At 49.2% G+C, this 22689-nt stretch overlaps 1 protein-coding gene across 7 annotated transcripts; it reads right to left on the bottom strand.

Annotated features, from left to right (window-relative positions):
• Nucleotides 1-32: 32 nt before the first annotated feature.
• On the bottom strand, nucleotides 33-20402 carry MATK (megakaryocyte-associated tyrosine kinase). 7 transcript variants are annotated; one of them, XM_066205621.1, is made up of 13 exons: nucleotides 20381-20402; nucleotides 14101-14133; nucleotides 4203-4316; nucleotides 3934-4049; nucleotides 3361-3580; nucleotides 2383-2476; nucleotides 2225-2290; nucleotides 1968-2067; nucleotides 1796-1880; nucleotides 1548-1621; nucleotides 1246-1441; nucleotides 821-907; nucleotides 33-696 (listed from the first exon to the last, which is right to left on the bottom strand). In XM_066205621.1, exons 2-13 carry the CDS (start codon nucleotides 14131-14133, stop codon nucleotides 514-516), a joined length of 1368 nt encoding a protein of 455 aa, XP_066061718.1. In that variant the 5' UTR covers nucleotides 20381-20402; the 3' UTR covers nucleotides 33-513. The 7 variants fall into 7 exon arrangements, with proteins under 7 accessions (XP_066061718.1, XP_066061717.1, XP_066061716.1 ...); XM_066205620.1 differs by lacking the exon at nucleotides 20381-20402 and adding an exon at nucleotides 15020-15131; XM_066205619.1 differs by lacking the exon at nucleotides 20381-20402 and adding an exon at nucleotides 14275-14336.
• Between the last annotated feature and the right edge of the window lie 2287 nt (nucleotides 20403-22689).

Below are 22689 nucleotides of genomic sequence, written 5' to 3'. Positions count from 1 at the left end.
ATAGGCCTAATTTCACCCCAGAGGCTTAAAGATGCTATTGAACTAATTTCTTTGGTTTAATCAAAAAGCCCAAATCCATGTGGTTTAGCTGGCTGTGCTGGCATCCCCCTGTGGGGCTGGACACTGGGGCAGGGCTGAGTCAGCATGAGGTCTCATCCTCCTGTGAGTGGAGATGTCCAGTCCTGTCTCCCATCACTGGGAGTTGCAGCTTGAAGGGACCCCACAGGCAGCATCCGCTCCTGGGGCTGAGCACAGGGGTAGTGGGCATGGCTCCCTTGGGGTCTGCAATCCCCACTCCGGTGGGTCAGGGTAGATCAATCCCATGGCAACCTTCTCTGGGCTGTGTGGTGGGTAGAAAGACCATGCTGGGATAGAGGGAGGCTGCTGCCCCATCTCCCACAGGGAGAGAGAAGCACCACAGGCCATCCTGGTCCTGGCCCCTATTGCCCTACCACTCCCAACCCTGGAGGGTCTAGGGGCTTCAGGTCCTGGGTCCTGGTAGCAGGATGGGAGTTAAATGTCCCTCAGGTGCTTCAGCTCCTTCTGCAGCTTCTCTGTAAGTTTTTTGAAGGACGGGCGCTTGCCTGGCTCCAACTCCCAGCAGCTCTTCATCAGGGCATAGACGGTGGGAGGGCAGCCCTCGGGGGGGTCCATGCGGTATCCCTGCTCCAGCAGCTCCGTCACCTCCTTCAGGGCCTGCCAGGATGGAGAAGCCAGCTGGCAACTCCCTTCCCTGCTCTTGTCAGGGAGCAGTGGGATGTCCCTGTCCCATTAGTGCCAGTGGGGTGTAACCTGTGGCATTCCCCAGCACAGTGCTCACCAGCTTGGGGTAGGGTGCCCTTCCAAAGGAAAAGGTTTCCCACAGAAGGATTCCGTAGCTCCACACATCTGACTTGGAGGAAAATTTCTGTGGTGGCAGGAGAGGGGGAGGTTGAAGCCATCTGAGGGCTGTGCTGGGTCCCCCTTGCTTTCCGAGGGCAAGACAGAGGACAGTGACTGCCCCCTGCCCCCCCTCAGCTCCCCAGAGTGTGAGCACCCCCCAGTCCCATCATCCTGCCCCAATTCCCACTGCAGGCCTGCTCAGGACAGAGACAGAATTTGGGGAGATGCAGGGCTGACTGTGCCAGAGGCCACTGTGGGGCTGGGGTGGGTCAGTGGGAATGGGAACAAGCAGGGGCAACCCAAGGGGGTGAGATGCTTTGGAAGGACCCCCTGGCCAGCCCCTTCCCTCTCACTGTCACTCACATTGTGTTTCAGGGCCTCTGGTGCTGTCCACTTCACAGGGAGCAGTGTGGCATCTGCACCCTTGGGGTTGACTCGGGCCAAGCCGAAGTCGCTCACTTTGGCCACGTTCTCCTCGGAGATGAGGATGTTGCGGGCAGCCAGGTCCCGGTGCACCAGCTTCTTGGACTCAAGGTAGTCCATGCCTTGAGCCACATCCCTGCCACAACCGAGTGAGACAGAGCCGTGTCACCATGTGTCCCCTGGGGCTGCACAGAGGGATGCAGAACCCTGGATCCCAGCCCAGAGGAGAGAGAGGGACTTACAGGGCAAACAGGAGGAGCTGCTGGGTCGGGACGAGCGCCCGGCCCCGCGTGCGCAGGAAGTTCACCAGGTTGCCCTGACAGAGAAGGACAAAATGAGTCAGGACCAACAGGATGGGGCTGCCAGGAGACTCTGCCTTCTGCAGGTGCTGCAGTGGCCTGGCATCTGTGATGACTCAGCCTAGAGGCTGAATCCCCAAATCTAAGTGGTGATAGGTCCCACTGGCTGAGGAGCAGCCAGGTGCTCTCACCTTGCTCATGAACTCCATGACAATGTAGAGGCCGTTGTGCAGGATCACTCCCAGCAAACACACGAGGTTTTTGTGCCGGACCTTCCTGTAATGGAGGGTATCTGAGTCAAGGAGGTGCCTTCCCATCCCAGGCCATGGGCAGGGCAGGGTCACACCTCCACGGAGCACTCACGTCATGGCAGCTGTTTCAGCGAGGAAGGCCTGGGCAGTCACATCGCACTTGATGTTCTTCACAGCCACCCTCTGCCCCATGTACTCGCCCTGCAGGACATCTGGGAGAGCATGGGAGAGTCAGGCTGAGCCCCACACCCGGCCTCCTGCACCCCAGGCCTCCTGCACCCCGCATGCCACGAGATGGGGAGGGGGATCAGGTGGTGACATCTGGGGAAGCTGCACCTGGGGAACATCCAGCCCCATCCTCTCACCTACCTCCGAACTCTCCTTGCCCAATGCGGTCTCCCAGTGTGAGGTACTTCAGGTTCAGCAACCAGCCAGCTGGGCATGGGCACAAGGGCAGGTTTGCAGGGGCTACCAGGGGGGTCTTGTCCCTAAAATGCAGACCACAGCCCTCTCCCACCATCCCCTACCTTTGGCCAACTCCTCCTCAGCTGACTTCATCCCAGATTTTGGTTTAGGCTTCACCAGCTTGGTGCAGATGGCTCCCTGCTCCTTCATGTAATGCTGCCAAGGGATAAACAGATGGAGGTGATGCCAGGTTTTACTCTCAGGCTCAAGGTGTGAGTCCAGGGAACAGCTTTGCGATGGTCCATGAGACTGCACCATCACCACCCTCGAGGGCAGCCCATGTCTCAGCCTTGCTCCCCTCTGGTCACAGCCAGAGGAACACCACGATGGATCACAGGGGATATGGGATGCTACTGGTGTGGTTGAACCCCCAGCAGGTGCTGCAGCAGCTGAGGGCAGTTTGCAGAGGCGATGGGAGCAGAAGAAGCCAGACAGGATGGGACAGGATGGGACAAGATAGGATGGGCCAGGACAAACCTTCAGAGTTTTAAAGTGGGGTTGGGGCAGCTGAGAAGGGAAAGGAGGCACCCAAAAGTTGTGTATAAAAAGAGAACACCAGAGTGCAACTCCCTGGAGAGGAGAGAGGGTGAGGAATGGACCACCAGGAAAAGCTCACTGGAAGAGTGAGAGCTCACGCAACAGCCAGGAGCCGTGTAAGGTCATCAGGTGAGAGGGGCTTTGAGTGGAGGGACACACAGCAAAATGCCTCAAAGTCCAGGGACAACAGAGGCCACCAGGGTCTTTCTGCTACGTGAAGCACTGAATAAGCAGGGATAGGGGTAGTGTGGCCCTTGGCTGAGGACTGGGACTGCAGCTGGCAGAGCTGGCTTGCAGAGACATCCTTGGGATATCCCAGATCCACTCATTGCACCCCAAACTGAGTGAGAACTACAAGCCTCTGAAGGGGATAGAGAATTACATCAGGTAACAAACAGCAATGAAAACCACACAGAACAGGACAAGGACCTGCCTCTGTGTGAGCCCGTGAGGTCCTTGCCCTTCTCTGACACTGGTGGGACCGTCTGCCTGGGGGGTCTCACCTCAATCATGTCAATGAGGTTAGAGAAGTACTGCTGGCTGTCGATGCTGAGCGTGTTCTCCTCGTGCACCACACGGTAGTGGATCACCTCCTTGCCAAAGCTCACGCACAGCACGTAATCACCGGGGTGCCGGACAGACTCACGCACCAGGAACAGCCCGTCCTCAGGGGGCTGCAGCTCCTGCACTGCCTCCACCCCTGAGATCTTCCCGTGGAACCAGCTGAGGAGAGGGGAATTGGAGAGGGAGATGAGCCAGGGAGCTTCCCCCAGGGGCAGCAGTGCGATGGGGAAAGCGGAGCCCCTGCCAAAGCTGCACACACCCTACTGCATGAAACCCCTCTTCATGGGATCCATCCAAGCTGGGTGGGCACAACTAGGGTTCCTTAAACCCAGGTACTGGCTTTTGTACCCAGCAAATCCCTCCATGGCCACAGCATGGTTACAGGATGCTCTGTCCACAGCTGCCCACCCAAAACGTGGATGGGGGGAGCACACTGGACTCATCTGCTGTTGCAGCTCCCAGGGGCTCAGCTGGGTCCCCCCCCTCCCCCAAGTCACCTCAGCTATACTCACGGCATCAGGCTGAGCTTGGGGTCGGCGCGGATGGCCCCACGCTCCCGCAATGCACTGGCTGCCAGCAGCCCCTCCTGCCCCGTCTCGTTGTGCCTGGCATGGTACCAGCCTTTGCCCTGGGGACAAGAGGGTCTCAGAACAAGGGAAGGAAGGGGGGATCCCTCAGGGAAGGAAGGGACTGGCTCTGGCAGCTGAGCTGACGGCACTGGAGTCCCATTCCATCCATGCCCTCTCAGCGCAGTGTGTACCTGAGCACCCATAGGTCTCACCTCCACGGCCTCGATGATGGTGACCATGTCACCCTTGCGGAAGGCCAGCTCCCGGGGCTTGGGCTTGGTGTGGTCATGCTTGGTGACACACTGTGTCCCGGGGGGCCAGTGCTTCTGCAAGGAGAAAGCAATGTCAGTAGGGACAGAGAGAGCTGGACCCCTCTGCTTCCCACAGGCACCAGGGCCAGCCCCAAGGACCATCTGAAATCCTGGCTGAGGATCAGGGGCACTGGGCATGAGCCCTCCTCCACCCCACTTCGGTCCTGGGGGCACATGTCCCCTGGTGTCAGCTGGCATTGCTGGTGTCCCTGTGCAGCCCCGCTCACCCCAGACATGGCCAACAATCAGCACATCAGGGACTCCCTGTCCTCTCCTGATGCCACCTGGAGAAGAAACCAAAGGGGCTGTGGAGGAAGGGGGCTGAGCTGGCTTGTCCCAGGTCATGGCTGCTGTCCCAGGCCATTGCTGCTGTCCCATAGGCTCCCCTGGCCCGTGCAGCTCCTGTCCCTCACGCAGCCTTGCACCATGGGATGGAGGAAAAGGCTGCAAATTCTGCCTGTGCCAGCTGTGTCCTGGGGACACTCCTGTCCCACACATGGATGGGAGCAGGACCCAGCAGCCCCGCTCTCTGCCTCTGCCACCAAAGAGGGGCCCCAGCTCCCACCAGCTCTGCTGGCACAGCAGGAGCCCAGCACCACAGCTGTGAGGGAATAATGTGGTTTTATCAGGAACTTGCTTTTTCACCTCCTCTTTCAGGAGTTCTGCGTCACCAGGGCCCTGAGAGGCACCAGCCATGGCCCTGATGATATGGGATGCAGCAGGGCTGATGCGTGGGCTGCCTGGCAGCAGGGACGCAGACGGGTGACGATGGGCTGAGGTGGGACTGTCACATGCACTGGCTGTGGGATGATTGCACAATGTCCCTCTGCTGCCCTTGACACCAACTGGTCATGCTGGGATGCATATGATAGCTTTGCAATTTAAAACTGCGGATCTTTTCCTCCTGGAGTCCTTCATCCCCACTGTCATCTCCTTGGGAGGATCATAGAATCAGGGAATGGTATGGTTTGGAAGGGACCTTAAACTCCATCTCATTCAACTCCCTGCCACGGGCAGGGACACCTTCCAGTAACCCAAGGTTGCTCCAAGCCCTGTCCAACCTGGCCTTGGACACTGCCAGGGATCCAGGGGCAGCCCGAGCTTCTCTGGGCACCCTGTGCCAGGGCCTCACCACCCTCACAGGGAAGAATTTCTTCCCAGTATCCCATTTATCCCTGCCTCCTGGCAGTGGAAGCCATTCCCTGCGCCCTGTCCCTCCCTCCCTTGTCCCCAGTCCCTCTCCAAGTCTCCTGGAGCCCCTTCAGGCCCTGCAAGGGGCTCTGAGGTCTCTCTTAAGCCTTCTCCAGGTTAACAGCCTCAGCTCTTCCAGTCTGGCTCCAGAGCAGGGGGGCTCCAGCCCTTGGAGCATCTGTGCCCTCCTCTGGACTCCAGCAGCTCCACGTCCTCCTGATGTTGGGGGTCTCAGAGCTGGAGGCAGCTCTGCAGCTGGGGTCTAATCAGAGCAGAGCAGAGAGGCAGAATCCCGCCCTCCCCTGCTGCCCACACTGTGGGATGAGCTCCTTGGAGCAGAGATGACTTTACTCCTTTGGAAGGTGAGTCACAATCACTGCTCTGCATCACTGGTGGTAAACTTGTCTCTGTAGCAGTGCGGATCTCAGGACTATCTGGTTATGCCAGCCCATATCCACAACAACAAAACAGGGACAATTGCAGCTGCTACAAGGTTAGTATCAGAAGGCAGCAGTTTTGTCTCTACCAGAAGCCATTGATAGCCAGCACTGCCATCCTCTCTACTTGCAGCCCATCCGTGGCACACATATTGTCTTGGTGAAGTTGGGGCTGCAAAGGCAGCCACTGTTCCCCAGCAGACACACCCAGGCTGCTGTGACTAGGTGCAGCTCAGATCACTTCCAGGATGGTGAGGACCTCATGAACACAGACCTTCAGAACAGAGTTGGCTCCATATCCCTGCTGTGGTATGTCCTGGGCTAAGGAGGGACATTCTGGCTGAACCAGGAGGGCTGATGGCAGCTCGGATAACTGTCCTTCATTTTCTGCTGCTCCAGGACAGAAATTCTGGGTGAAAAGCAGCAACTGTTCGGTCAGTCCTGCCCCTGCGTGCAGACAGCAGTTGGCGCTGGGAAGGGACAGATCCTCCACTTGAGTACCAAAGGGAAGAGCTTCTCCTCTGCCCAGCTGGTCCTGGGGCTTGGGGTGATGGACACACCCCCCCACATGGACACCTGCTGCTGGCAGAGCCTGGACACCAGCCAGTGCCTCACCCAAGCACCAGCATGGTCAGCAGTGAATCACCTCCCTCCTGGTGACACTCACATGCCTTGTTCTAAAGCAGTTCTTTGTTCCTGGAGGTGTTTGATCCATGAGTTTCCCATCATTGGAATGAATGTTCCCACAAGCAGAGCATGCAGGCAGAAAGCCTGAGAGGAGATATTTGCCCCCTTCTTTGTTTTGGGGCTGTTCTTTATTTTGTGTACTGGCAAACCCGAGTAACTGCAATGAGGTTGAGAAGCACAGAACCATAGTGGGGGTTGGTAGAGCTGTCCCAACCCTGGACTGGAGAGCTCAAGCTTATTTCCAGTGCACGGAGTTACTCCAGCTGAGAAGGTGCCAGACCTGACAGCACTGTGACAGGAGGGGACACTGCCTGCAGAGGCTGCACCTCTGGGTGCAATGGAGCCGACACGCTGTGCACTCCCCTCCGGAACACAAACACCCAGCTGCACTGTGTGTCACTTGGACAAAGGGCAGGTAAAGCTGCTCTGCTGGAAAACCGGTGGCACCCGGGCATTCCCCCCACTGCCTACCAGCCTCAGCACTGTGCCCGTCCTTCTCTGCTGACAGAGGGGACGGGAGGACACCTCATCTGCCCTCAGTGCCTCTCGAATCTCGCTCTTACCTCAGCGGTGGCCATGTGTGGCTGGGGGCAGCGATGTCAGGGGAAGCTCACAGCTGAGTCTGAACTTGGATTCCTGAACTCCTGGAGAGCCTCTTTCCTACACAGAGCCAAACACTACATTCAAGGGTAGCTTCCAGACAGAGCCAGGGCGCAATTTCCTGATTTCTCTGCTGGTGAGGCTGTGATGCAGCGTCCGGGCGGTCCCTGTGCAGGCACCGCCTGCGCCCTCAAACTTCCATCAGAAATGACTCATTATTTGACAACACTAAGAGCAACTTCTGCCCTTTGAGGGCACAGTTACACACCCTCACTAGGAGAGAACTGGAGCTCACCAGATCTTGTCCCCTGTGGCACTGTGGGGGAATCAGTACCCCCCTGCAAATAGGGACAGTTGCTGTCACCACTGCTGGCCTGGCCAGAGCAGTGACAATTGAGTGGGTGCCTGTGGTGGAAACAGCTCTCCAGGGAGGCTGAGTCTCAGGAGAGGGAGTGCTGGGACCAGGGATCCCCAAGTGTAATCTTGCCTCAACATCGATTCAGTGAGCCTCAGAGCAGGTTGATCCCAGAGCACGGCCACTCTTTGCTGTTTCTCTGGGGGTGACAATCCAGAGGCATCGTGGGTTGGGACAGGCAATGGCAGAGAGACCTTTAAATGAGTACCACTGTCGAAGAGAAGCAGCTTATCTGTATCCTGCAGCATCCACGAGTTGGGAGGGAATAACCGCCTCTGCAGTTCATCCCAGCCAGAAAACCAGGCACCAGTTCTGCGCTAATGTTCAGCATTTCCAATATTCTGAGCAAAATGGTGAAAAAGAAGAAAATGCTGTTGTAGGCAAACACCAGACTTCATTCAGGGATCTTGGGATCTTTTTGGGTGTACTTTAAATTTTTTTTCTAATTAAATGGTGTTTAAACCTTCAGAAAACATTGGCAATTCAAGGACAAAGGCAGTGTAGAAGAAAACTAATCCAAACTAGCTGGTACTTTCAGGTCCTGGTTATATCTTTTCATCCACAAACAACTTCCCCAAGCCATTCAAGCCAGACTGTTCATAGGATCCTTGGGGCAGGTTTCTCCAGGAGCACTCCTTGCATTATTCCCTATATTTGTGAGGATGGATCCCAGTCTGTTCAGACTGGAGAATAAACATGTGAGTTCATCCTTACAGCTCTGCACTGCACTCCCAGGATCTGCACAAGGCTCCCTGTGACTAACAGAAATGGGTTTTGCCACATCCAGCCATCGTTACAGGCATGACCACGGGCTGAAGAATTCGGCGTCACACAGAGGGAACCACTCCCTCAGGTGTAATAAATTGGCTTTCCCTGTCCTGCTGCACAGCCAGCAGAGATTCCCACATGCTTCTGCCTGAGCTGGTGTCCCTTTTGTCCCTGGTGCATGCCACCCAGCCAAAGCCTGAGCCTTTAACACACAGAACCTCAGCACTGCTTTCTCCCTTCTCTGGTGCAGCAAAGACACTGCCCAGCTTAGTGGGTACAGCTGAACCACTGTGTGCCTGGGTCCCTCCAAAAGCTACAGAGCCAAAATATCAGCACTGCGCAGCCCTTCCCAAGTCACTGAATAAATGGGCAATAGTATGGGAACATTTGTCTCACATTCTGGGCTGAGGCTTTGCCTACCCACCAGTCTTCCTCCTGGCATCCTGCATTTGGGCCAGGGAGAGTGAGGCTCAACATCCTACTGATCAGTGCCATTCCTGGCAAAATCAAAGTTATTCAAAGGAGCAGAGTTTGGAGGTGAAGAGATGGGCAACAATATTCATCAGGAACAGCACACATTTTGTACAAAAAAAACAGCTCCTGTCATCTCAGCAAGATCTGGGCATTAGCAGTCCCAGTCCCACAGGCTCTTTAGCCAACTCAACCCTTTGCAGTCCTCTTGGACAACACTATTGGATTCACCAGAAATGTACCTTCCAGCCTGAGGAGTCTGCCCTGCATTTCAAATCTTCAAAAAGGGAACCAGAAAATGGCAATAAGTCACAAGAGCAGACATATCTTTGACATCCAGTCTCCAGCATTTAAAGGGAAAAGTCACTGAGTTAAAACATGTTTTATCACAGCAAAGATTTATATTTCCACCCAGAAATACAGAATCACAGAATTCCAAAATGGTTGGTTTTGGAAGAGACCTTGAATAGCATTCCTTTGTAAACCCCTGCCATGGGCAGGGACATCTTCCACTAGCCCAGGGTGCTCCAAGCCTCATCCAACCTGGCCCGGAATACTCCCAGGGATGGGGCAGGCACAGCTGCTCTGGGAAACCTGTGCCAGGGTCTCACCACCCTCACAGGGATCAATTCCTTCCCAATATCCCATCTAACCCGGCCCCCTGGCAGTTGGAAGCCATCCCCCCTCGTCCTGTCCCTCCACCCCTTGCCCCAGTCCCTCTCCTGGAGCCCCTTCAGGCCCTGCAAGGGGCTCTGAGCTCTCCCTGGAGCCTTCCCTTCTCCAGATGAACACCCCCAGCTCTCCCAGCCTGACTCCAGAGCAGAGGGGCTCCAGTCCTTGGAACGCCTTTGTGGCCTCCTCTGGACTCACTCCAGCAGCTTCACGTCCTTCTGGTATCGGGGGCCACAGAGTTGGAGGCAGCTCTGCAGGTTCATCTGCAGAGAGGATCATTTGAAAGGGTCTTTCAGCCTGAATAAGCTTTAGGTGATGCCTTAAACTCACCCTTCTGTGAGTGGTTGTGCCTAGCACTGGTTCAGGCATACCTGCATCTTTCTCTCTGCATCACCATCCTGATGCCTCTAGGAGCAATTCCCCCTCTGCCCCCAGCAGCCCCATGGAACAGTGTTGACAGAAGAGGTATTTTCCCTAAACCTGTGCAGAACAAATAAAAACACCCAAATCTCTGCCCCAGCAAGAAAGCAGAGCCTGGGCATGCACAATGGACAAGTGGAAGCTGCTCAGCTGCAGCTGAACATGTGAGTTGGTGACACCCAGACCCAATGTCAGAGCAGCTGTTTTATGGGGACACATCAGGCCATGGCTGCAGCGTCCATGCTGGTGTGTTGCGTCTGTCTGAGGGGAACATGAAGCATTCAGAGGCTTGTCTCATATCTGGTTCCTGTTTTTTTCAGGCATCTGTGTCACTTGCCCTGAATGGGGACTGCTCCATCAGTTAAAATCTTTAGTATCTGGTATCATAACTTGGCTCCCATTAGTAGCAGCACTTGGGGCAGTATCCAATGGCTTTACTTCCTAATTTCTAATGAGGAAATAATTTTTGCAGCAGATGAACTTTTTCATCCTCTTTTGACCTGACTAAGGTCAGGGTAGAAAGTGCTCATGATATTTCAACACTTCCCAATCTTTCTGATTTACCAATAAAAGAGGATGATAACTGGATGGCAAAACAAAGATCACAATCAAGGCACAAGGTTATGGTAGCACTACGTGTACAGGGGGTACAGCACCAGTTCCATCGGAGCTCAGAACATGCTGCACTGGGTTAGTTCATACAGTGGCCATGTAGTGATGGGACAAGGGGGAAAGGCATTAAACTGAACAAAGGTGGGTTTTGATAGGGCATTAGGAAGAAATATTTTTGGTTGTGAGGGTGTTGAGGCCCTGGCGCAAGCTGCCCAGAGCAGCTGTGGCTGCTCCTCCCTGGATGTGTCCAAGGCCAGGTTGGATAGGGCTTGGAGCAACCTGGGATAGTGAAAGATGTTCCTGTCCAGGGGGTGGAATGGATGAGCTTTAAGGTCCCTTCCAGCCCATCCATTCTGGGATTCTGATTCTATAAAACAATGCATAACAGAACTTTCTTTACACCTCCCAGAAATGTACTTAAAGAAGAAACAGCCTTATTTCACAATAATGCAGAAACAATGTTTTTCAGTCAATTTTAAAAAGCCATTTAAAATACTCCAAAAAGCCTGAAGGACTGCGAAGAGTGATTTGAAACAGAACTTTAAATGAAGAATCACATCATTCCACAATGGCTTCGGAGAGGAGGGACCTTAAAGGTTATCCAGTCTCACCCCCTGCCACGGGCAGGGACACCTTCCACTAGACCCGGTTGCTCCAAGCCCTGTCCAATCTCTGTCCAGGGATGGGACAGCCACAGGCAAGCTAGAAGCCAAGAACTCCTTCCCATCTAACCCTGCCCTCTGGCAGGGGAAGCCATTCCCCCTTGTCCTGACCCTCCATCCCTTGTCCCAAGACCCTCTCCAGCTCTCTTGGAGCCCCTTTAGGCACTGGACGGGGCTCTGAGCCTTCCCTTCCCCAGGTGAGCTGCCCCAGCTCTCCCAGCCTTCAACAAATACATGAAGGTGAAGCCTGGGGCAACTCTCTTGCTGTCTGGTAGTGTCACATCCAAAAACCTAACTGTCCAGCTCTGGTTCTCTCTATTGCACTTTTTTCCAGGTATCACTATGACAGCACCAAAGCCGTGTTACAGCTTGGTCAACTTTGTTGAAAACCACCGAGAAGGAAATGTCTCCATATGTCTGTACCATGCTGTACACTGCTGCTCCCAAACAGCAGCCCCTGAAGCCCAGGATCCCTGCTCCAAAGGGTGGGGGAAAACCCCAAACCCACACAACAAAACCTGCCAGCTTCAGGTACTTCAGGCCAGAGGGCAGAAATCTAAAGTGATAAAATATTTAAAGAATACACATGATACCAGAGTGTGTGTGGGATTTACGTCTTTTTTTTTTTTTTTCTTTAATATATCTCTCTATATGTTTTGCTGTGGGAAGAGTTTCTTCTAGAGCAAGGAGTAGGAGGGAAGGAAACATAACAGAAGGAAAGGAACTGTTGCTACAGGCAACTCAACTCTTACACAACGGTGCAATTTCTGTAGTGATTACAGAATCACAGAATAACAGAATCATTAAGGTGGGAAAAGACCTCCAGGATGATCAAGTCCAACCATCAGCCCAGCACCACCTCCATGTTTACCACTAACCAATGTCCCCAAGTGTGACAGCCATACATTGTTTGAACACTTCCAGGGATGGTGACTCCACCACTGCCCTGGGCAGCTTGTGCTAGTGCCTGACCACTATTTCCAAGAAGTTTTCCCCAATATACAACCCAGACCTCCCCTGCTGCAATCTGAGGCCGTTTCCTCTCATCTCGTCATTTGTTGCCTGGGAAAGAGACTGACCCCCACATGGTTCCACTGTCCATCAGGGGTTATACAAATTTGGAGAATTATAGTACAACAAAACTACCTGCAATGGATTATTTAAAATGCAAGATATCGGACTGACCCAGAACTTCTTACAGGCAAAAATTGCAATCATATGAACATTATTTCATACATGCAATATAATTATCATGCAGCATCTCTTTTTGGCCCTTTTTTCCACCTCCTTCACCCTCTGCTCTTCTACGTGTCTCTTCTTTTTACTGTGTGCATCAAATGTATTCTTTTGAGATTTCAAGTGCCCTGATTATCTTTTTTCCCCCTCAAAGCCATAATTTTTAAACCATGCCAGGAGAAGGAGATAAAATGGTAACAACCTAACAGAAATGAAGGCAGCTATATGAAGGAAATATACAGAAATCTGCAGTTCTTCCCACACACTATGGAAGATGGAATTTTAAGTTATTTAGAAGTTCATCACCACCACTACACCATACACAGAAATTAGGCTTATATTGCAAAACCCCACCTAAAGCTGCAGTAGCCAGTGCCTTTGAAAATACGAAACCGAGAATTTGGTGTCCAAGCTGAAGCCTTCTTCATCAACCTTCTGCCCTGAGCCACAGAGGTTTCAGGCAAGACTGACTACTGCAATTTTAATTTTATCTCAAACTGAGTTCCCTTTCATCATATTTAACATGAGTAACTGTAGGATTTTAATGTTTTCTTCTTTGATATTGATCAAGAAAGTAAATGCTCTCATTGCACAGTCAAGAAAATTGCAACTGTTAATGAAAAAAAAGTAATTTCATGTAAATGACCTTTCCTGCTGCATATCAAACCAAGAACAACTGAGCAAACAGGATGGGAGAAGGCTTGAGTCACGCACTGTAAAATTTTATGTGCTACAATAAAATCTGTGGTTTTCCACATAGGCAGTAAAAATGGGACAGACAAGTCCATGGCACAGAGAAACACTGAGGACATGTAGCATTTCATTTATAGACAGTGGGACTCTCATTTGGTGGGACACCACAACCCCTCACTGTCAGTGTGAAGAACCAAATTAACCAGGACTCTCATGTCAGGGGGTTGGGATGGAGCTCAGGGAAAGGTTCTTCCCCCCGAGGCTGCTGGGGCACTGCCCAGGCTCCCCAGGGAATGGTCCCAGCCCCGAGGCTGCCAGAGCTCCAGGAGCGTTTGGACAACGCTCTCAGGGATGCTCAGGGTGGGATTGTTGGGGTGTCCTGGGCAGGGCCAGAGCTGGACTGATGGTCCCTGTGGGTTCATTCCAACTCAGGATTTTCTATGGTTCTATGCTCATCTCACTTTGATGAATCCCTTCACTTAAATCTGAGCAACATCAACACAATTTCTGGTGTTACTAATGATAGAAGTATAATAATAAATGAAACGTAATATACATTTCTCAGTAGTTTAAAAGTGTTAATTTCAGTGAGAATCTTCAGTATCCCACTGTCAGGGACATTCAGCAAACTGGTATTAACTGCACTTCTCTACCTGTGCATCATTTCCTTATAGTTTCACTGAATCCCAGAATGGTTTGGGTTGGGAGGAACCTTAAAACCCATCACATTCCACTCCTGCCATGGGCAGAGACACCTTCCACTAGCCCAGGGTGCTCCAAGCCCCATCCAGCCTGGCCTTGGACACTTCCAGGGATCCAGGAGCAGCCACAGCTCCTCTGGGCACCCTGTGCCAGGGCCTCGCCACCCTCACAGAGAAGAATTTCTACAGTAAAGAGTTCTTGGCAGCTTACAGTCTCTAAAGCATCCAACTTACCTTCCTAACAGGGATCTTGCAGTCCAGGTTCATCTGTCAGTGCAAGAGATGAGAAAGGAAACCCATCACAAAAATAAGTACATTGCAGTTAGGTTTTTAACAGCAAACATCAGCAGGCAAAGAATTGAAAACATGTTTAAAAACTATTTAAATAATTCTGAAATCTTGCTTTACCTGAAGTAAGAAAATGTGAGAAGCTGATCAACTGAGCTTTAGATTCTCTGGAATGAGCCCACAGTTACAGCATCTGAGACTTCCCTTAAAAGCTTTTCTATAAATAACAACTGTGAGTGTTCCGAAAAGCAACATGAGCTTTGTGGAAGTCAAGTGGGAGTGCCTGGGGCTGGAAATACAGTTCTGAAAAATCCACAGAATCATAGAATCCCAGAATGGTTGGAGTTGGAAGGCTTAAAGTTCATCTTATTTCACACACCTGGGCAGGGACACCTTCCACAGGGAATAATTCCTTCCTAATAACCCATCTATCCCTGCCCACTGGCAGTGGGAAGCCATCCCCCCTTGCCCTGTCCCTCCAGGCTCTTGTCCCATCCCTCTCCAGCTCTCCTGGAGCCCCTTTAGGCACTGGAAGGGGATCTGGGGTCTCCCTGAATCCTTCTTTTAAATCCTTGTTTACAGAAAGTCCCACTGTCTCTGGAGAGGATTAAAGTGACATGTTAGAAGTAAAAAAAAAAACAGATAAACATTCTTTCCCTTTAACCAAACTTTGCTACTTCTCTGGACATTTGCCCATTCTTGAGACCCTGTCTTGGGGTTTGCAGCACTTTGAAATTAATTACCAGACTGCTTTTTCACAGGTCATCAAACTATCAGGAATGTATCCACTTTTGTGGGAATTTTGATTACATAAATAGCCAAGTAAGAAATTACATTTGCTCTTTTATCACCAAAATGCACTCACCCCCAAGAAATCAACTCTTCGACCTGATGTTGTGGCAGAGCTTCCTTGGGATGAACATCAGCAGAATGAAGAGCTGATTTCAGAGCTCCTTTCTAAAAATGTTAATGATCTCAGACAACGGAGTGCATGCAGGATTTTACAGCTGCCTGGTAATCTTCTTAACTGCAGTAATCATACAAGAAATTCTACTTCAAATGCACACCAAGAGCTGAATATCTCACCTCTGTCACTGAGACCGAGTCTTCAGGGATCTCCATGGATATTTCTGTCCTTTACTGGCATTTTCCCATCACTCACCTGCTGCAGTTTGATGGCCACGTGCAAGAGGAGAAGTGTTTTCCCCACCTCCTGTCACATCTTTTATCTGGGTGTAGGATTCTGGCATTCCTCTCTGAATATTAAACACAAACCCATTGCAGCTGCACTCAAAGCATACAGGGAAGTTGGATATTTTAACCTTCACTATTTCCAATCTGAGACACAAAGCACATCCTTCAGGATAACTAGCCATAACAGTAACAGCAGGAATTTCTCCCCAGAATGTATTTTCTCAAGGTGTACATACTTATTCCTTAAAACAATGTTGCCACCCTGTTGAGTAACAGTGACTTTAAAAGCTCCCAGCCACCTTACACCGCAATTCAAGACAGGAAGGAAATGCAACGTCCACTGAATCTGCAAGCGGCTCTAGAAAGAGCCAATTGAAAACCCCGCAGAGAAATTTAACTGGAGCGCAATTCATTCGCGTACATTGTTGCCACAATGGACACGTCTTAATTTTAAAGCTTATGGGAAGTACCAGTAGTTTAGCAAAGACTTTCTTATAGCAGATTTTTTTGAGTCCATTGTGCACACAGGTATGTTCTCTTGAAGACTATCACCCCTTCCTGGTGCCAGCCTGTGTTATCATGGGCATTTTCCAGGCATAAATAATACTTACATTTGGGTTTGTTTTTTTTTTTCTTTTTATCTGCCCCTGCTCACAGTAAGAATGGGAAGAACTAAGTAAAAGAAAAAGTAACATTTTCAGGAATTCACAAAATAGAAGCAATGCAAATAATCTAAACGTGCCATCGTCTGTCCCAGCATTGAAAACAGTATTTTCACACAGAAAAGAAAAGAAAAGAAAAGAAAAGAAAAGAAAAGAAAAGAAAAGAAAAGAAAAGAAAAGAAAAGAAAAGAAAAGAAAAGAAAAGAGCCTGACTCATACAAAACCCTACATGAAAGCCCATAAATGTATATTTGAAAAATCAGAGTAAGGTGATTATGCACAAAACAAACCAGCATGGCATAAGAGCAACAGCTTGATCAAGCATTGTTGAAAAATAATGTTGTAAAAAGTTAAAAATCATGATGAATATATCTGAAATCGAAAGCCTCACACAGTGTCAACCCCTCCTACTCAGTTATGTCAAACAGGATGTACACCCAGCAGGCCTCAAGGTACACTTTCAGAGACAGTTTTAGTCTGCTTCAGTTTTGTCACCTTCTCTTTCACAAGTTTGCTGCTTCTTTCCTCTACTTTTACCAGTTTGGGAATGAAGAAAACTGGCTTAGTAGCCCAATTCTTAGCTATTTAGGAAGACATCCTTAATAGCATTTTAGTTAAAAGTCCTTCATACTACTGCCAGCTGTTTGTTCCTATGAACTCTCCCCGGATTTGTTCTATTCCTTCTCATTAGAGCGATTATTAGAGTAGCTGGAAGTGGTGAAATGAATTTATTACTGACATTTGCACCTCTAACCCAACAATGAAGCAATGCCTTCCCGGGCCCGAAGGGGCTCTAGGAGAGCTGGAGCGGGACTGGGACAAGGGACGGAGGGAGAGGACAAGGGAGAATGGCTTCTCACTGCCGGAGGGCAGGGATGGATGGGCTATTGGGGAGGAATTGATCCCTGTGAGGGTGGTGAGGCCCTGGCACAGGTTTCCCAGAGCAGTTGCGGCTGCCCCATCCCTGGGAGTGTTCCGGGCCAGGTTGTACGGGGCTTGGAGCATCCTGGGACAGTGGAAGATGTCCCTGCTCAGGGGTGTGGAACAAGATGAGCTTTAAGATCCCTTCCAACCCAAACCATTCCGTGATTCCAAATTTTTCCAATGGTAAGAAGTCTTTCAAAACAAAAGGCAATTCAAGACTCTCCTAGAATCCTAGAATGTGCACTGCAAATACAAATTAAATTATAATTATTTCTTTGATGGTGGTTATATCAACTACAAAACTGTAGTTAGGCCTGAGAGATTTTAAGCTTTTTATCACAAGCAAACATCAATGTCTCTATGATGCTATAGATCAGATGCTTTCAATATTGCAGAATATTTCTGAATATAGGTAATAGCTCACACCACTTTCTTCACCCTTAGCATCTCTTCTCTGTGCAGCTCTCAGGATCACCTGCTGCTAAACTTCTATTCATGCCACATTTCCAGTCTCAGCAGAGAACAGTAACTGCTGAGTAACTTCAGATGCTCGGCTGGTGCCACAGACAAACAGACCTGTCACAGCCTCTCTAGGAGTGAGGAGTAAGTACTGACACCCTGCTGTAAGTACTCTGGGATAGAAGTAGACATTGGGAAAAACTCCAGTAAAGACAACACTGAATGACCACACTGTGATCATGTGCAAGATCTTTCCAGGCCACAGGAAAATTTGACAATTCTTGTGCTCAGACATTTTCAAAGTCATAACTCAGAGAAGACATGAAGTACAATGTCCAAAGATGAGTGAACACTTGGAGCAAAAGGTTTTTAGAGACATCAACTTGAACAGTCAAAACCAATCATGAAATAATTATCAGGAATATTTTAAGAAATAACACTTCAGGTTTGATTGTGCTCTGCTTAAATTGATGGGCTTTTCTGAAGTGTTAACTTTATTTCCCTGTTAGCTGTAACATCAGCCTAACTTTCAAGAAAAATGTGGCAGAAAACCTTTGTGAAATGGTTTGGTTTCATAGCATAGAGGACAACATTAAGCTAGGAATTTTTTGCAAAGCTAAACAACACAGATGATGCGACGTTCTCCCAAGAGTTCGTTTACTGCTGTGAACTGACTTAAAGCATATACTTCTATCACAGTCTTCATTTCAGAAATGTTTCTGAAAGAGCTTTTCCTTGATGTACACCCTTCTCAAACATAAACAGGCTCTGTGGTATTCATAACCCTACAAACGTATCCCACCTCCTGAGGCTCCCCGGATACACATCGCACCTGCTCCTGTAAGCCACAGAGCAGACACCACAGAGCCCACATTGACGTGGTTTGCATCCTGCAGGGTTCCTGTTTCCTCGGCTTCCTGCCTGCTGAACAACGCCTTTCTTGTTGCACTTTTGTCATTCTAAGTGCCTCTGGTATGACAGGGCAACATATTCATTTCCCTTTCAATGAAAGTACTGGTTTTTTATTAAACATTGTGTTCTCTGAATATAAATGGAAAATTTTCCTAAACACTCAGATTAAAAACAAAAAAGCCACCCTTTGGAGTCACATTCAAATGTGCAATGTATAAAGCTCACAAACACTGGCGGTTTGATGAGTTTCTCCTTCACTGCCTCACACTGCTGGTGTCCCTAAAGCAGGGTTCTGTCAGCCTGTGTGCAAAAGCCAACCCACACACCAAGTCAGGATACTGGGTTTTATCACCATTCTGCAGAACAAGGTGCCAGGGCCCTCACAATGCTGGCACACCTGGGAAACAAGCACAGGCTTGTATACAAAATGGTAACACAGAAACGGGTCACTCACACTTCCATCACTAATTCTTAATGTGTATCTGATGTCTTAATCCAGCTCATTACACCCTCATTCACAGACAAATTTCCCTGAGGGGCTGTTTATTAGCATTATAATAATCTAAGGTAACTTCAGGCTGTATTTTCATCCTATCAGCCACCACCAAGTTAATATTTAGCCTTACACAGGTTACAGTTTCTGCATGAATCTGTTTGAACAATTGTCAACAAAATAGGGATTTCAGGTGTTCTTTTCCTGGGGGCTCCATTGTTTGCACCCTGTTCTCATGGTGTCAAGTTGATGTGAACTTTCTGTGAATTTTTGAAAACTTCATGTGACATCACCACTGCAAGAATTCACACAGAACCCATTCATTTTAAGCTTCTTACACAACCAGCCCAGTCTTGGCTTCAAGACTTGCATGTGGCATGGACCAAGTGAGTCCCTTCCCACTCAGGATATCCTAGGAATCTCTGATCCCCCATGTCAAAACTTACCTATGTCATCAGCTCTTTGCTGCCTGCAGCGCACACCTGAGGTAGCTGGTTTAGATCTAGGTGACAACAGTGTTGGCACATGCGCCTGGTTGGATGCACTGACCTTACCAAGTACAAAGAACGAAAGACCCTTTTGCCCCAACCTGTTTGTCATTTAAGTTTTCAGTAAGGGACAGACCAAGCACTACAACAAGAGTAGAGCAAAGTTCAGAGAGGCCAGGCAGTTACTGGCACATCACGTACTTGCTCTGAAAAATGTGCAGTTTTAGATGTGGTAGCTCCTGGGTTAAACACTTGTGAGATGTTGTAGCTCTTTGCAAACAGCCCCTTGAAGAATAGATATCTTTTGTCCCAGCACAACCACCACACTGTCACTCAGGTGGCAAAGGGGACAGTTGCACAGGTCAAGGGGAAATCCCTCCTTGAGTTTGGTGTCTCTCAGTTGGCTGAGCTCCACACAGCCCTCCAAGGGGGAGGCTGGCCCTGGTTGCAGGCATCAATGAACACATCAATAACCAGCTGACAGACTGAAGGCATCCAGAAGATGTATTCCCATAGTTTCATACAAATTAAGTTAGGAAAGAGATGTTTAACACATCAATATACATTGCTTCTTAAAACAAAGGGAGGTTATTTAACAAAAATTGTAAGAATTCAGGTGAAAAAAGAAAAGCTATTTAACTGTAAGTTCTAAGACAGCACGTAGTCATTCCACAAAACTACATTTATCACAGAAATAATTGTATTTTACCTGAAGAAGAAAGTTTTTCACATTACTAAAAAGAAATCTCAGAGGAAAAGAGAAATGTGAGACAGTTTTTAGCACTTCTTGCCTCCTCAACAGGACAAATACAGCAATTTTAGTTACACATAGACTGCTCACAGTCTCCTATTTTTTCAGTATATACATGTTGAGGAAGGTATTTTTAGAGTCCCTCAAAGCCTGTAGCTATTGAAACCTTCCCCTCCCTGCCTGCTCCACATCAAAAACAAAACAGCGATGAAGTCAGATAAAATACATCACACCTTAAAAAGGTGAAATGTTAATTTTGTAACAGTTTAATTTCTCAAATTCAGTCCTTCAGGAATATCACCTGTTCTAGCATAATTTCAAGAAATGAATGAAGAATACTTACAATTCACAGTTCATCTCATCATGTTCTCTCAACAAACAGATATGGAAAGATATTGCTTATGCACTCAAGGTACTTCGGATCTTGTTTGGAGACATGATCATCACAGAATCAGAGAATCATGGGATGATTTGGATTGGAAGGCACCTTAAAGTCCATCCAGCTCCCCACGGGCAGGGTCACCTTCCACTAGACCAGGTTGCTCCAGGTCCCATCCAGCAGATTTATTGCAGAACATACATTAAAAACAACCTATTTATGAGAACTGAATTTCTGACAAGAAGCAGATGTTTGAGCAAGAAGGTTGTAATTTCACACTGAATAAATTCTTTTTCTATTTACATAGAGAGGCTTCTCCAGAAAGAACCTGTGGGCAGGAAGTTCATCCCCTTCCGTGACTGAAGGAAGTTGTTTGAATCCTCTAATTTGAGAACCAACTACCTGTACTGCAAGAACTTTCATAGCTCTTTCATAGAAAAAACTTAGACATACAGAACCCATGGATGGTGCACTCCAGCAGCAGTGGTCCTGCTTGCTCTTCACAGTTGCTCACAGATGTTTGTTGTTCATAATTAATTATCCTGTATACAGAATTCCACCAGGAAAACAGAAAAAAGAGGAATTAAGCCACTGTAGTAAAAAATAGTTGGTTTTATTTGATTGACAGGGCAGACAGCTAACAACTAACAAATTAAATTTCTTATTCTGCCTCAAATATTGCATAATTCTTTCTAGAAAAATACCTAAGGACACCTTTGTGGTGTTAGAAGGGAATCGGTGGGGATCAGGAACAGGAACAGGGTAATTGTGCCCACTCCAGGGGAGCAGGGAAACCAGAGGAATCAATGACAGCGACTCTGAGCAAGAAGGTAGTTTTAATTCATTTCCATAAGAGGTCTATTCCATTTCCAAATGGTTTCCAGTTTGAGCAAACCCAAAATTAGGTTATGTTGCAAACCTCTAAAGCAAGATATACCACCTCATTAAAACTTACACAATCCAATGTTCTTGCCAGCATGACAGGTACCAATTCAAAATAGGTAATTTTGCAATGGGGGAAAATAAGAACTAAGATTTTTTAATTTTGACTCTCTAGAAATAACGAGGTCTGGAACACTGTTAAAAAAGAATCACATCATTTAACCATTCAAAGGAAGCAGGTGAAGTGCTGAAGTCTAGAAGCACTTCTGACATTTACTAGAGAGTCAAAGCTGATTCATTAACTCTTTATCACTCATTAACTCTGGCAACGCCTAGAGATATTTATTAAGGACTGAAACCCATTTTATTACTGAAAAAAGCTCATCCCTCAAGAACGGAGGTCTGAGATCAATCCCACACACAACTCCTTTAGTCACTTCAGTCAAGATGGGGATTGTCCTGCTCTGCTCTGCACTGGGGCAGCCTCACCTCCAGTGCCGGGGGCACTTTGGGCACCACAAGATCAGAAGGATCCAAAGCTGTTGGAAACTGTCCAAAGGAGGGACACGGAGCTGGGGAAGGGTCTGAGGAGAACCTGAGGGCACTTGGCTGGTTCAGCTGGAGCAGAGGAGACTGAGGGGAGGCTCCTCGGGGGCTGCAGCTCCTCCCGAGGGGAGGCAGAGGGGCAGGGGCTGAGCTCTGCTCTGGGACAGGGACAGGAGCCCAGGAAGGGCTGGAGCTGTGTCAGGCCTTGGGATGGAGCTCAGGGAAAGGTTCTTCCCCCCGAGGCTGCTGGGGCACTGCCCAGGCTCCCCAGGGAATGGTCCCAGCCCCGAGGCTGCCAGAGCTCCAGGAGCGTTTGGACAACGCTCTCAGGGATGCCCAGCGTGGGATTGTTGGGGTGTCTGTGCAGGGCCAGGGATTGGATTGGATGATCCCCTTCAACTCAGGAGATCCTGTGGTTCTACGACTCAGGTACCCTGACAGCTGACATGGAGCCAGAGGCTTCACACAGATTGCAGTGCCAAGGCAAAGCAAAGCCCTGGCACCCTGGCTGTCTGTTGGCCACCAGCCTGAAAACATCAGTCACCAATAACATCTGTGTGTCCGCAGAGGTCTGGGAGCCACCGACACCTGACAGGTACCTCACCGGGGCCACCGCGCTCTGCTGCCTACAGAGGGAATCAAGACTGGATGACACAGGAGTCAGGAAACCGCAGCAACGCCCACACGGAGGAGAAAATCATGCAATGGTGATAAAGTGACTGTGCGAAGTCTGTCACAAAGGTATTAGCTGGCAATAAGCATATTGCTGGAGGTTAGGATTTTTCGTTTTTTCTTTCTCTCAGGGATTTTTTTCCCATTTGTTGCCTGGTGGTTAGCGATGATAC

The sequence above is a fragment of the Chamaea fasciata genome, unplaced genomic scaffold (genome assembly GCF_029207755.1).
Source record: "Chamaea fasciata isolate MVZ Bird 193981 ecotype frontalis unplaced genomic scaffold, bChaFas1.0.hap1 SCAF_28, whole genome shotgun sequence".
NCBI classification, from domain to species: Eukaryota; Metazoa; Chordata; class Aves; order Passeriformes; family Sylviidae; genus Chamaea; species Chamaea fasciata.
The sequence above is the reverse complement of the archived record's forward strand: the minus strand, read 5'-3'. Positions and strand labels throughout refer to the sequence as shown.